Here is a 13,762-nt window from a genome sequence, read left to right as displayed (position 1 = left end):
AGAGAGATGAAGGTGTAGTGAGGAAAAAGAAGAAAGCTACTGTAGAGAGGTTATTCCGTTCGGAGATGAAAGGCGCAGACGGAGAGCGAGCCATTTCTAAAGGAAACATAATAACCTTTTCATACCTCCTCCTGGAGCACAGTGGGGGAGGAAGGGGGAGGACAGATGAGGGGGAGAAGGAGGGAGGAAGATGGAGGCACATAGGAGCATTTAAAAGTAATAACCCATCCCAGAGGTATACCCGCTCCTCTCGTTCACACCTCCCCTCCTCCTGCCTCCGTCTTTACATTTCAACTTAATCTCTCAATCTTACTGTACATCGCTCCCTTCTCTCTCCTCTGCCTCCTTCTCAATTCCTCCCCCTTCTCCCCAGTCTCCCGTTCGCATCGCTACTTTCTACAGGTCTCCCTCTGCCATCTCCCAGCCACCCACCCACCCAACCCACTCACCCACTGCTATTAAATGTGAAGAAAATGACCGTGGCGGCGGCGGCAGCGGCGCTTCTCCGAAAATGAGATGGAGGTGAGTGAAGGGGGTGCGGGGGGGGGGGTGAATCACGGCAACAATACAGAAAAGGAAAATGTCTGTCATTAGAGGATGGTAAAATGGAGAGCAGGAAAGAAATGCCAGGTTCAGTCACCCAAGGAAAAGAGGGCCTGCAGAGAGGAGGCGTCTCAACACCAGTTCAACCCCAAGCTTTTTTCTTCTTTGAAGAGGAGGGATGGAAGGTTAAGAGTGTGCGAGTATGTATGCATACGTTCACTCTTCCTCCTCTTCTTGCTCTACAATATAAAGACAACAGCCACTCAAACGCCACTCAGTAAGAAAATGTCAAAGCAAATTCTGTAGCAATATGCATGTGCATTATTCCAGCCCGACCACTTGTCACAGCTTTTAAGATCTGAGCGCCCATACCAGGATTGCGGGTGTCTTACATCAGGCACCTTGCCTGCCACTGAATCAGGAATCTGTGTTCACATTTCCTCTCTCATCATGGCACAATGTTGAAGGATGTTGGAGTCAAATATGTCCTGCAATATAATTTAGCAAAAATTCACGACTGTAAGACCTCAACCTCACTCTAATCCTCCAGCCCCCAAACTCAGTCTCCTTCTGTCAGCCCAGCTTGGTGCTGCTTCGTCTAGGTGCTTAATTAAAACAACAGCCTGTTGAAGCCTTCAGGCCGGGAGAGACACTCGGCTCCAAAGTGTGAGTCAGAGCTCTCAACTCACCAAAGGTAAAAACCTAGAAGGTTGTCTGAATCAGAGTAAAGAAAATCCAGATGTATGCCAACACGCTGATCTCATACCGTCTTTAGTCACTGCTTTTGGTTTACATTTAAAATAGAAGTCAGTTGAGTGCCTGAGAACTGGAGCCGCACAAGTACTGGATACAGGGTGATACCATTTATCTTATCAGTGCCTTGATAAAGGTTGGGAAACCGTCACTGTCAAGCTTTAAAACTACTTTGTTATTGTTAGAGAATTGTGAACACTGGGGTTAACATCATTTGGATTGGAACAAAAAATGCTGTCATTTTTCTGGCGTGCAGTGATGACAGCAGCTGTTTAACATACTAAAAGTTAATGAACATTTATGGGGCAGCCTGGTAGACTTGAGGGTTGAGGCTCTAAACACTATCTCCACACAATAAGTATCAGGGAGCCTCTAGGAAGTCTGACGACAACAAAGAAAGGTCCAACAAAATAATGGATTTCTGCAGCTGTATTCTTGCAACATACAAACCAATTCCTGTACATATCCAGTATCTTGTGATGACCCAATATTGACACTGCTGATGTTCACCTTTCATCTGCTGCTCAAATTCATTTTCATAACATGACGGTAACCAAAATGAAGCTAAATGCATCCTTTCAAAGTCACAGCATACATCTTTCTCTTCAGTGTAATATGGGACTTTCAGTCAGGGCTTATTTTTATCAACAAGGCATTTCAGAGTGTTGTAACACAAAGCCAGAGGAATTACAAAGACAACCCGCTACTTCGTGCTTCAGAGACACTTGGGAGCTTTTAAATATGTCTGATCTAGCTCCAATAACACACAAGGTGAGGGTGGCCAAATCAGAGCACTGCAGCTCTGAAGGCTCCGCAAACCAACATGCTGGAACATTATTAAAATGTGAAGCCACATAAGCTTGGTGAGTTTATTTGTCGTATCTCACTGCTGATTTAAATCTATGTACACATACAGCTGAATCTCAGTGGTGGTCCAAAAGCAGTCATACACTCCACTATCCCATCTAATGCTCCTTCCTGGGGGTCACATTTGTCCCCAGGGTGGCTGAGACACTTTGGCTCCACTCAGCGACCCCTCCTGCCCCTCAGCAATGGTTCTTTAACAAGCTTTTAGCCAGGAGAGAGACCACCCTCCTCAACAACCAAATGAGGAAACAAAAAGGAGCTTTTTCTAACCCCGGGGTGGGTGGTGAGGAGGGGCGATACACAGCGATTACACACAGAGCCTTTTGTCGCTGAGGATTTCTAAATGGGGGGTTTCAAAGCGGTGGGATTAGCGGTGAGAGCGACATTCAATTAAGATGAGATCTCTGCGTGCTCGACGGCGACGATGGAGCTGCCAATTAATCGCCTTAATGTCTTCCTCCTCGCCGCTTTACACCTTTACCTCACAATGAAGAGAAAGGAAAATAAAATGACTGATTGTGGGATAATTCTGGCATGTGCAGGAGGAGGAGGGAGGATAATGAAAATGAAAAAGTGAGAGAAGAGCTGCAGCTTGAAGACGAGATGCAGAAGGCGGCGGATATTACTAGAAAATTTAAAAAATATAAGAGACACAGAGACAAGCTGATGAAAGAGAAAACAGTAAAACAAAAACTTCACTTTCTGCCTGACGACCCCTGTTCCTGTGATCTGGCCTAGGCTTGCTGGCAACAGAGGGTCAACCATGTGCAGAGTAACCTTTCCATCCTGTCCTTGGCAAACCCATACTTCTGCTACAGACACACACTTTCCCCTCACACATATCACACTCCGGCATGCACACATACACACACAAAATCCACTCTCCACAACTCAGAGCATCTCTCTAATCTTCGCCCTGAAACAAACCGAGCCCCGTGAAATAATGAAAGCTCTAGGAGACGAGACGCAGCAATGCTGACAGGAGTGAAACTGTGATTAGAAGTTATCACTTTTTAATTACTTAGACAATGTGTGAGAGACCAGGAGGTGGGGTAGAAAATCTGCGTCCTTTTGTGTCCTAATAATGAGGCTAATTCTCAGGCTTTGTTTTTATTCTTTTGACTGAAAGAGACCAGTGTGGCTCCCAGTGCTGCCAAGTGCTTTCACAGAACCACACGCTGCTCATGAAACATCAATACCGTCTCTCTCTCTATTGAAACTAATCAATCAGCAGTTCAGCTAGTTCCTCTAAAAGTCTACTTTACTGGTACAAGGGAGATAAAAATAAGACTATATGAGTGCTCGAGGAGAGAATATAAATCTTGTAGTTTGGCAGCAGGGTGAGCACAGTGACCAGTCTTTTAGCCACATGACCTGACTTCAGATTGCTGTGTCAGCAAGTATCTGCTCTGATAAAGTGCTGTCTGACAAAACACTGAACCCTGACCAGCATGACGGCTATGTTCTGTAACTCTGCTGTGCTAACTTATGACTTCCTGGTGTCCCTCTGCCAAAGGACTACTGTATATTACCAAGTTTATTCCTACTGATGCATGTGCGGTTGTGTGCTTTCAGACTCTCACCACCACCACTTTAGCTGCAGGGATTATTCTGACAAATATTGAACGGATAACCATTCAATTATGGATTAAAATATGTGTAACAAACATATGCGCTAAGTGCACGGTAAATAAACTGCTATGAAATGTTGTTAATGAACACATTAGCAAGTACACATAATCATTAGTACTGTATGTTAGAGCTTTTAGCTTAAAGCCCTGCAGTGCAAAAGTACAAACCACGCATAGCCCCTAGCATTGCTTTCTTTACAAAATGGCTTTTACACGTTTTTCTGTCTCAATGGTCAAAAGATTACATGATGTTAGAATTATCTGCAGCACTAGAAGGTATTAATAACAAGCGCCAGTGAATAAACTGTCCTAATACTCTGGACTCTGGAATAAGTATTATAAACAAAATATTGGTTATGAAACAAAATAATGATTGAAGATGTTATAAACTTACATAATTAGTTGTATGACAGGAGCAAATAACCGTTAAAGGTTGCTGCTTTAAAACTAAACTTGTTGTAAAAGGCATTTCTCATTCCAAGCAAGAATGGCATTCTCTGAGTGTACCAGTGATAATATGCTGCAGAAGTTCTTGTTTGTTTTTGTTGGTGCAGCAGCACTGTGATCACTGTGCGGGAACAAACTCAGTGCATGTGTCTGAACTTTACAAATAGTCTAATGTTAAGCCGGGAAAGCCAACTTACTCAGGTTTATTTGTTTTAGTGTCAATTTTATTCTTTGTCGGCCTTGGCATTTTCTTATCTTGGATACAAATATGAGTAATGTTTTTTTTTTTAATTTTAATAAAGTCTCTTATCATGTCCATACTAGACTGGAGCTGGACATTAGAGACACAAGAGAGACCTTTTCAGGATAAACAGAAGCAGACGTCTATACTACTGCACCACCTATAGGCACAGTCTGGGATAAAGTGAAATACTACAGGGTAAATCCTCTAATTCCTGATTAAATCATAAACATAATACAACAATATAATAATATAACAATAAGGTGATAAAATGGATTTGTGCTCTGTAGCAGTAACAGTAGGGCTAGCCAAGAAAAACTTCCACTTAATCTTAGCAGTATGTGCTGTATGTAAAACTCTGATAATACCACTATTATAATACTGCTGATCTGCAGGAGATAGTTATTTTAACAAATATGACCGTAGTCTGCGGATACACAAAAGCAGTTTTTCCCAACATATCACAGCCTCTAAAGAAAACACAAATACATATTCATGAGCACTCGCTCCAAGTCAGACAAGCAAACATTTTCATACGACAGAAGAAGCAGATGGCCACGTTGACTTAATGCGGTTCCATCATCATTACAGCTTTTGTGCAACCAAATCGTTGCGAGCTGCTCCTTGGTAGTGCTCCACATAATTTTCCTCGACAATTTACTACTTGAGAGGAGTGGGAGAGTGAGTCGAGCCATTAGAACAGGCAAGGAAAGACAGAAAGAGAGGAAAGGGAGGAAAACGTTATTTCTCGGGTTGTATTTTGGAGCGGTTTGGAAAAGGTGGGGACGGCGTTTACTTCAAACTGAAAGCACTCGTCTGGTGGCATCTTTCTTCTGTTGGATTTGTACAGTATGTGTCTGTTCATGTATGAGCTCATTTGGCTACTTTTAATGATGAATCTTTTCTCTGTGGTGGTTTCTGCATCTGTGTATTTATGTAATCCTTTGATTTTTGAGGGTCTGCGCATCTAAATTCAATGATGCAAAACCTCTAGAGTGCCTATGTGTATCTGTAAACATTCAAGTGTGTGTGTGTGTGTGTGTGTGTGTGTGTGTGTGTGTTCGCATGTGTGCACTTAGAGGACATCAAACTGTCTTTGAGATTCAGGACCGAGCTGGAGATAAGGGCCAGATCTCATGGGGCACCAACAACTTCAACGGCCTTGATAGAGACAGGAGTGAAAGCTCTCTCTCATTCAAGCCTCTCTCACTCGCTTGAAGTCTTTCTCTAATGCAGAAATACAAGCAAGTGTTAGATGAAGACTGTAGAGGCTCTTCAAAGTGCACTTGTTATGCAAAGACTGCTGGGCCATTAATGAGGGCAAACTATTTTCGGAAGCAGTAACTTGGCTGTTTAAAGATTGCGCGATGTGTTCGTCTGCGCTCACGTGTGTTATGTGTAAGAGAAAGCGAGAGCACTTGTGTTCAAGTTTTTATCAAGGACTAGGTGTTTAGGCGTGTGTGTGTGTGTATGTGTGTGTGCGAACTCTAGGTGTGAATATGCATCAGTTACTACAAAGCCCTGCATGCCTTTCTCACAGCTCTTTGAAGTAACAGAAAGGGAATAATCAGAATAACCACAGAGGACAGAGGGGAGAGAATAGAGGCGCATGGGCGAAAACATCATTTACAGAGAGCAAGTGACTTTGAAGGGGCCACCTGGCTGCGTGTGTGCATGTTTAAAAGCGGGTGTTTATTGATAAAATGTCCCCTGGTAGGCGCATTCAAACTGAGTTAGTTTCACAGCCCTGCCTCTGACCTATGACCCCATCAGCTGCTACAGGTGAACGGTCACTTAACACCCGCAGCAAATCGACATGCGTTGGCATGTTCACACGCTTCCTGTGGGACCACTGTGGTTTTGGTGTGCGACTTCCTCTGGCATCGCTGTGTCAACAAAACAAAGTGGGACAGGAAGGCCGGAGCGTGTTCGGGGTGTGTTTGTGGGTGCGTCCGTGTGTTGTGTTTACAGGCGAGAGGGCATCAACATAAAGGGGTTTATTCCTTTGAGAGCAAAAACGGAAAAAGTGACACAATGTGCAGGAAATGTAAAAAGATGGGGGGAAAAAAGTGCAAGGAACTAATGATCACAAAAGCAGCACAAACGACTGACAGACAAAGAGAAGAGACGCCGTGTGAAGGTACAGCGGGGTGGGTGAGGACATGGGCGCTGTGTTTTTTTGTATGTGTTGCACTCTATTACCATTTCCCGAGGCAGGAAGATTTCGTCCTGCCGCGCCACCACCACAGAAACAGTCTCTCCCTGCTTGGTGCTGCGCAGCATGGCCACGAGTTCCTCCTGGCTATGGCCTGTCATGTCTATTCCGTTCACCTACGCACACACAAGGAAAAAATAACATACACACACAGAGGAGTAGATTAAAGTGAAGTGTATTATCCACTGGCAGTGCTTGACACACATGTGCTGAGCTAGGATCAGACATACACCCCTCTGTGAGTCATTTCACCACAAATTAAGATAAAAAGTATAGGGTATGAGTTTCAATTTAGATTTTAAAATGTTATTTGTCAAATTCAAAGACGTGGTTGGCATCATATTTATATTTTATTTTTATGTGGTCGATGTAGAATCAAAGAGTTATGGCACTAATCCCTAAGTTATATTTTTTGCGATCTAGAAATCAAATTTCATTAAGCCTGTTGCATTATACATAAGGTCATCATAAGGTGGGAAAGTGCAGTTAATTAGTTTAACCAGTAGGGGTGCCACTGAGCTCCAGTTCCTAGTTCTGATGCTGACAATATTAATGTTATAATAAATAATAATGAATACTTTATTGATCCCCTTGTGTTCCCATGCTTACTACAATGCTGTTGTTGTACCTGGTGGTAGGCCAACAGACAGAAGTCTCTTACCTCCAGGATGCGGTCTCCAGGCTGCAGACGGCCATCTTTGATTGCTGCACCTCGCGAAAGGATGTTCTTCACCAGGATTGGCCCTGGCCCGTGGACCGAGGCATCCCGGGTTACCACAGTGAAGCCCAGACCCTCCGCACCTGTGGGAACAAAGCAGCCTGCGTCATGTTGTGCATTAGGGGCATCGAGCCCCAGCCCCTGCAGACAAGACTTAATTATGAATTCTTTTTTCTTTTTAATTTGTCTCAATTTAATTTCTCTTTTCTTTCTCCCACTCCACTAGCCACTGAGGTTTCCCTCTCTCCTCCTCTCCTGTCCAGCTGAACCAAGTCGGTGGCTTTAGCATCGTACTCCACATTAACTACAGTTTAACAACTGCCTGTTTTCCTCTAGAGGTCAGTTGCCTGGCTCAGCCTCTGAGCTGCAGAGAAAAGACTCCTCTCCTAGCCAGATTAAGCAGACTCTGCCTTTAATTTCACGTGTGAGCAGGCCAAATGGTGGCTGGTGAAGGGAGGTAGAGGGGGAAGATGGAGGGAAGGTGGGGTCGGCAGGACTGAGAAAAAGAGAGAGAGTGAGAAGAACCTGTGTGATATTATTTCCTACTCTTAGCCATCCTCCCTGTGGAGGCAAAGTGATTTCCACAAAGATTTTCCTTGTGCATGTGAGTCTACTTTTATCTCCGTGTATACATTTGGAAGTGGGTGTGCGCGTGTGTGTGTTTCTGAGGCCACACACATACACGCCTGTGCCATCAATCCCCAGAGCTTCCACCCTTCACTCTTTTTCACGGCCTCACAAGCCCCAAGCCATGAGTGAAATGTGCCACGCTCTAAATGTGTGTGTGTGCGCGTGTGTGTGTGCAGGGAGAGCAAAGCCGGCATGGCATACTAAAGGCGGTGAGCGATGCTATCTGGTCTCCAAGCTAAGCCTCTGCTTGCCCTACATTAGTGCACCTAAACCACACCGCCTGTCAATCACGGAGAGAAAGAGCCTGTTGCCAAGGGAGAGGGTGTTAGAAACCCCATAATATCCTCTGCTCTGATCTTGCATCATGTGAAAGGGATAGATGGAGATGGCGGCAAAAAAAAAAAAAATCAAACAAAGGAAGGATGGAGGAAAAAGGAGAAGAAAATGGGAGGGATGAAAAGGTGCTGGGAAGAGAAAGAAACTAACAATAAGCCAGAGTGAATGGGGCATTGAGCTGGAGCTGGAGAGTGTGGAGCCCAATTTCTTCTGTCCTTTCATCTGGGTATCTTCCTGCTTTTCTCCGGGTACCTGTAGAGTGTGTGTGCGTCTGCAGTCCAATTACAGCTGTCCTTTCAATGCCTCATAACACTGCAGGTTGCTAGAACAGAGCCTTTTCACAGTCCTAAGAACCTATTCCCGTGCTATCAACACATCAGCGTCCCAGCAATGATGTGTTTTAGAAGGATAAGCGATAAGGCGGCTGGGAAGGCAGACTGATTCAGTCTGGGTTAAAGTCTAAAAGCGAAATAACCAGACGCTTGCGTGGTTTCCCCAGAAGATAAAACATGAAAAATGCTGTCACAGTGGAGAGTTACTTTTATTGTAGAGTAAAATTTCTTTCAGTGGTTCAGAGCTTTGTATGTCAGTGGGAAATGTCTGATTTCAAATGATCAATTCTTAAATTTGTGTTTTGCTGCTAAAATAACACAACAGCAATGACTTTCCAAGTCAGCTGCATCAGAATAACAAACATGGAAGATAGATATGACAAATGAGCACATGTGGATTATCTTGCTTCACTCCCTTATGAGGAGGACAAGAAATGGCCAAGACAATGCAGACTTGACAGATGATAGAAAACATAACCTTTACAACAAAAAGACTAGATCAGATATGTGGTCTCTCCATCAGGCAGAAGAAAAAATAGATTTTTACTAATGGTTAAAAATATCACCTATAAATGAATTCTTCATTCAATGGAAGAGTTCAAAACACTGAATACCACACTTACTATAATGCAACTCAACAGGAGCCTTTTCTTTATTTGACACTGAAAGCGTCCTGTTAGTAAGACTACCGATGATTTTAATGATAAAAGTAATCAAATGATTATTCAGCTGCATTTTACCTTTCTTCAGGTCGATGTTTATCCTCTTGCCACCCTTCCTGTTGGTAAGGTTGGCCAGGTTGGGTAGAACGGGACTCTTACTGGGCAAGGGGCTTCTGGGTGTTGGGGAGGAGCTGGCTGCCCTAGCTGGAGGAGTGGGAGAGATTCTCTCCAGGGAACTGTGCCCAGACTGGGGCTCCACTGGCGGAGGGTTTACTGCAGCCGCCTCCTGTGTCCTGGCATATGTGTCGCCTGGTTGCCTTGCTTCTCTTTTGGCATTCAGTTTGACGTCTTGCTTGGGTTCTGGTTGGGAGTCGGTTTTAGCACGAACCTGCAGCGGACTATTTGCTTTTGCAGTGGAGTCTTTCATGTCGCCAGTGAACAGCTGACCTATAAGACTCTTTTCGTAGCGTGGTTTGTTCGCTACAGGGAGGACCTCGACATGCACTAAAGGGGAACTCATTGCTTTGCGAAACACTTCCTGTGACCTAGGGAAATAAGAAGAAGACAACATTTAGACTCCGGGCATTAGATATGTAATTTAAAGTAACTCCAAAACTCATTGTGAAGCACATTTGAGTGGCTTGGTGCCGACATTAACAAAATGATCAGATGCTCATTGTAGCCTCTGAGGTCATTTGTCTTGTCGAATACTACAACAAAGCTGAGGAAAACACTGGAGGAAAACACAGACAATTGCAAAGTAGAGAATGAGGACTGAGGCCTGTGCGTTGTTAATGGAGCTACATTTCAATTTGGATGAAGCACCGAGCGACTCTTCCAGCTGGTTTGGGACACGGTGTTCCCTATCAGATGGGGCAGACCTTACAGCAGGCTCCTATTGCAGCTGTAATAGGCTACTATCAGCACGGCATTGACACAATACAGCCAACACACAGTGGGATGCAGTTAAATGGACTTATTCAGCACTGACAGAGAAAATAAAGAAAGAACAGGTACAGGGGGATGTAGGTGTGTGTGTGCTGGAAAGATGGACAAATTTGGAACGGAAGAAGAGACATACACTCATGAGAGTAGATGTGGTGTTGAGATAGAAAAGGCAGAGAACGAGCATGATTTGATTCTAACTAATGGAGGAGTCAAACTGAGTGATAGCATCTGGTTACAGCTGTGGTTTGGTTTGATAAAACACGATCAAATCAAACACCACTGATTATTGATCAGAATCTTATTCACAGTCTTCTTTTGTATGTTGTCACATCCATGAAACTTTTGTTGACACACAAGAGCCTCTGTAGCTCTATCACATTTCAAGCATACTTACTGTGTGAAAGTCTTGTCCTGGAGTGGTGTGTCGTTGATTTGGACAATGCACTCGTCCTCCTGGAAGATATTCTCTCTCCTGGAGCGACTGTTTTCCTCGACACTTTTAACGTGAAGGCCCAGGGCCCTTGAAGCACAAACAGTGTAAATAAACTAATGGAGGTCAACGAATTACATGCCAAAACTTCAATTTCCACAAGTCATTTGTTTTTGCTTTGATTACAAATAGATATGTGCATGTACTTACCGTCCACTGAGAGAAGAGGAATAGGGGACAACGTGGATACCCAGGGGCCCTCGGTCACCTGAAAACTCCACTGTCCTTGTTAGGGAACTGTCAACAAAATACATACTAAATCAGGGAGTGTGCAATGCCTCACAGACAATCATAAAAACAGATACAGCTAAACAAACACACACACACACGAACACACACACAGCCAGCCTTTCTATGTACAAGCTCTTCAAAATCCATTTGCATTTTCCTCCAGGCTACACAGATAGGGATACAAATTAGCTTACAGGTAGTTCTGCCAAATATCAGAACGAAGTATGTGTGAGCGTGTGTGTGTGTGTGTGTGTGTGTGTGTGTGTGTGTGTGTGTGTGTGTGTGTGTGTGTGTGTGTGTGTGTGTGTGTGTGTGTGTGTGTGTGTGAGACTGGGACGCAGGTGGCTACTTCACCCTTTATCTACCTGCTTCTCAACCACCCAATCTAGCTGGTGGACAAAAGAAGAGAGCTGGAGATAAAAGAGACAGAGTGCAGATAGAGATTAAACATAATGAGCTTCTCTAATAATCTCTTTAGAGGCCTGAACTGTGACTTTTAACAGCAGATACACACAGACAATACCACTAAAGCTAAACAGGAAGAGGCTGTGTTTGATATTAGATTGGTAAGAGAGGGGACCTGCATGATTAGAGCACGGTTGAAGAAGATCATAGGAGATTACAATTTCTGATCTATATGGATCATTCTACCATGCTTTGACTTACTTCAGAGATTTAGATAAACACCAAGTGTAAAAACTTTTCTTTGAGTTGGCAATCTTTTCACCAAATCAATATTTGTATCTCAAATTTAGTGTCAGTCACTGTACACATATAGTCGACTGTTCAGCATTCTTTCTTTCTTGCTGTACAGTTATACAGTTATTAACAATAATCAGAGGAAGGAGCAGTTCCCTTTACAGCACTGAAATTTTGCAGCAGAATTAGATATTTGCTGCAACAGGCAACCAGTGTAGTTGACAGAGGTGCAGCAGGTTAACCTAAGGATGCTGAAGACCAGACTGGCGGTAGCGTTCAGTACTAGCTGCTACAAAGGTCTGGTGGCAGACACAAGGGCTCAGAAAATGGAGCTGCAGGAATTCAGGTGGGAGATGACAATTCTTAGAGAAGCTCAGAAAACATCCTGCCATGTCCTCGGAAAAATGCTCCTCATTCTTGCTTTTTCAGATCTCTTTTGAGCAGTTCTCCACAATGTCATCTGCTTTTGTGACTGAGCCTCTGAACTGCATGTGAGTTAACATAATAAAGAATGATCCAAAAAAGAGCAATCTCAGGTGGAACACGAAGGTTTTTTCTTCCAGAGTTTTCCCATATTGCTTTTTACAAAGCTAAAATGCAAAACAGATGAGGCATCTGCATCAGTTCAAACAAAGAAAACAAGTCTGAGAACAAAAGCAGTGAAGTTCAAGGTTTATGTACTTCCTACACGTACACAAGCCCAAGGACTGGCTGGGATCATTAAAACACACTCCTCTGTCACTGTCACCCTGCTCTCGTTAACCTCTGCCAGGGTCACACACTTACTGTACACATCTGCGCACACACACACATCCTATTTTCAGTCTTACTGCTACACCCGTCGCATGCTCACAAACACCATCAGTCACATTCTTGTAAATTGAACTTGCAGATACACATGCATCAAATTTACATCTATTAAGGAACACAGTTACATCTAAATTAAACATGTGCACACAGCCCATGACTTGCACACACACTAACACACACTCTTTAAATTTACTTTGAGTGATGGTAAACAACGAAGGCAGGATATACACTCTCACGCATTCAGGTACAAATCTGGTCCTGAATGATGTGCACGTATTCAGACAATGTGTGTGGTAGAAACAAACACGTGTGTGTTACACACACACACACACACACACACACACACACACACACACACACACACACACACACACTCACTCACACACACAGCTTCAGTACATTTACATTCATATAAAAAAAACAAACAGTGGCACAAACAAGCTCATCAGAGGCAGCCGTAGCTTGTTAGTGCCACACGCTAATATGCAGAATAGCTCCGCTCACCCATTTTAGCATCCCACTGACACAAACACAAACAAACACAGTCATTCCACTTGGGGGGGGGAGAGAGTGAGAAAGGCAAGGGACAGTGGGGCGGATTAAAAGAGCAATGAGGAGTGAGACAGATGGAGCTCCCACTCTTGGTTGACTTCCTCTACATCAACAGAGGCCGAGTGCCTAGCAAACTCGCGGCCGGGACTTGCTGAAAATGTGCCCTCGCTCGCTCACCGTGGCTTCTTCAGCCGCCAACCATCTGTTACCATGGCAAACTATCTGTGAGAGTCGTGCCTCCATTGTATCACAGTGCTGTCAAGACACCACTGTACTGTGAAACGCTGAAAAATCACCATCTGTCGCTCCAGCCAAGTCTATTCCTGAGCACGAGTGATCCTCGGCGGAGTTATGTTTAAAAGAACAATTTTCTAACCGAGAAAATCAGTCGGCCGCACAGGACGTCGCAAAATTATCTGTACTCTTATCACAGGCTTGCTGGACGAGACAGGTGAAAGGGTTGTGATGAAGGGGTAAGGTGTTGCCATAGTTACTGCGTGACTGACATCCGAGAGGAATGATGATAAAACTCTCATCCAGCCAGAGGTCTGCAAGAGATGTGCTCAAAAAAAATAAATAAATAAAAAGAAAGAAAAACTAAAAGTGGAGGTTGCCATAGTGAGATGTCGGTGCACACCCACGTACAGTACGCTCATT

At 43.9% G+C, this 13,762-nt stretch overlaps 1 protein-coding gene across 1 annotated transcript in view; it reads right to left on the bottom strand.

Moving 5' to 3' along the window:
* Nucleotides 1-13,762, bottom strand: part of pard3ba (par-3 family cell polarity regulator beta a) — a 134,077-nt gene that overhangs the window by 81,162 nt on the left and 39,153 nt on the right. The window contains exons 6-10 of the mRNA XM_026362167.1: nucleotides 10,964-11,050; nucleotides 10,718-10,843; nucleotides 9,454-9,920; nucleotides 7,359-7,498; nucleotides 6,685-6,813 (exon numbers count right to left, since the gene is read on the bottom strand). Coding sequence (XP_026217952.1) covers nucleotides 6,685-6,813; nucleotides 7,359-7,498; nucleotides 9,454-9,920; nucleotides 10,718-10,843; nucleotides 10,964-11,050 — 949 coding nt within the window. The remainder of the gene's footprint in view (nucleotides 1-6,684; nucleotides 6,814-7,358; nucleotides 7,499-9,453; nucleotides 9,921-10,717; nucleotides 10,844-10,963; nucleotides 11,051-13,762) is intronic.

This window comes from Anabas testudineus, chromosome 2 (assembly GCF_900324465.2).
Source record: "Anabas testudineus chromosome 2, fAnaTes1.2, whole genome shotgun sequence".
Lineage (NCBI taxonomy): Eukaryota > Metazoa > Chordata > Actinopteri > Anabantiformes > Anabantidae > Anabas > Anabas testudineus.
This window is presented reverse-complemented; position numbering and strand designations above follow the sequence as displayed.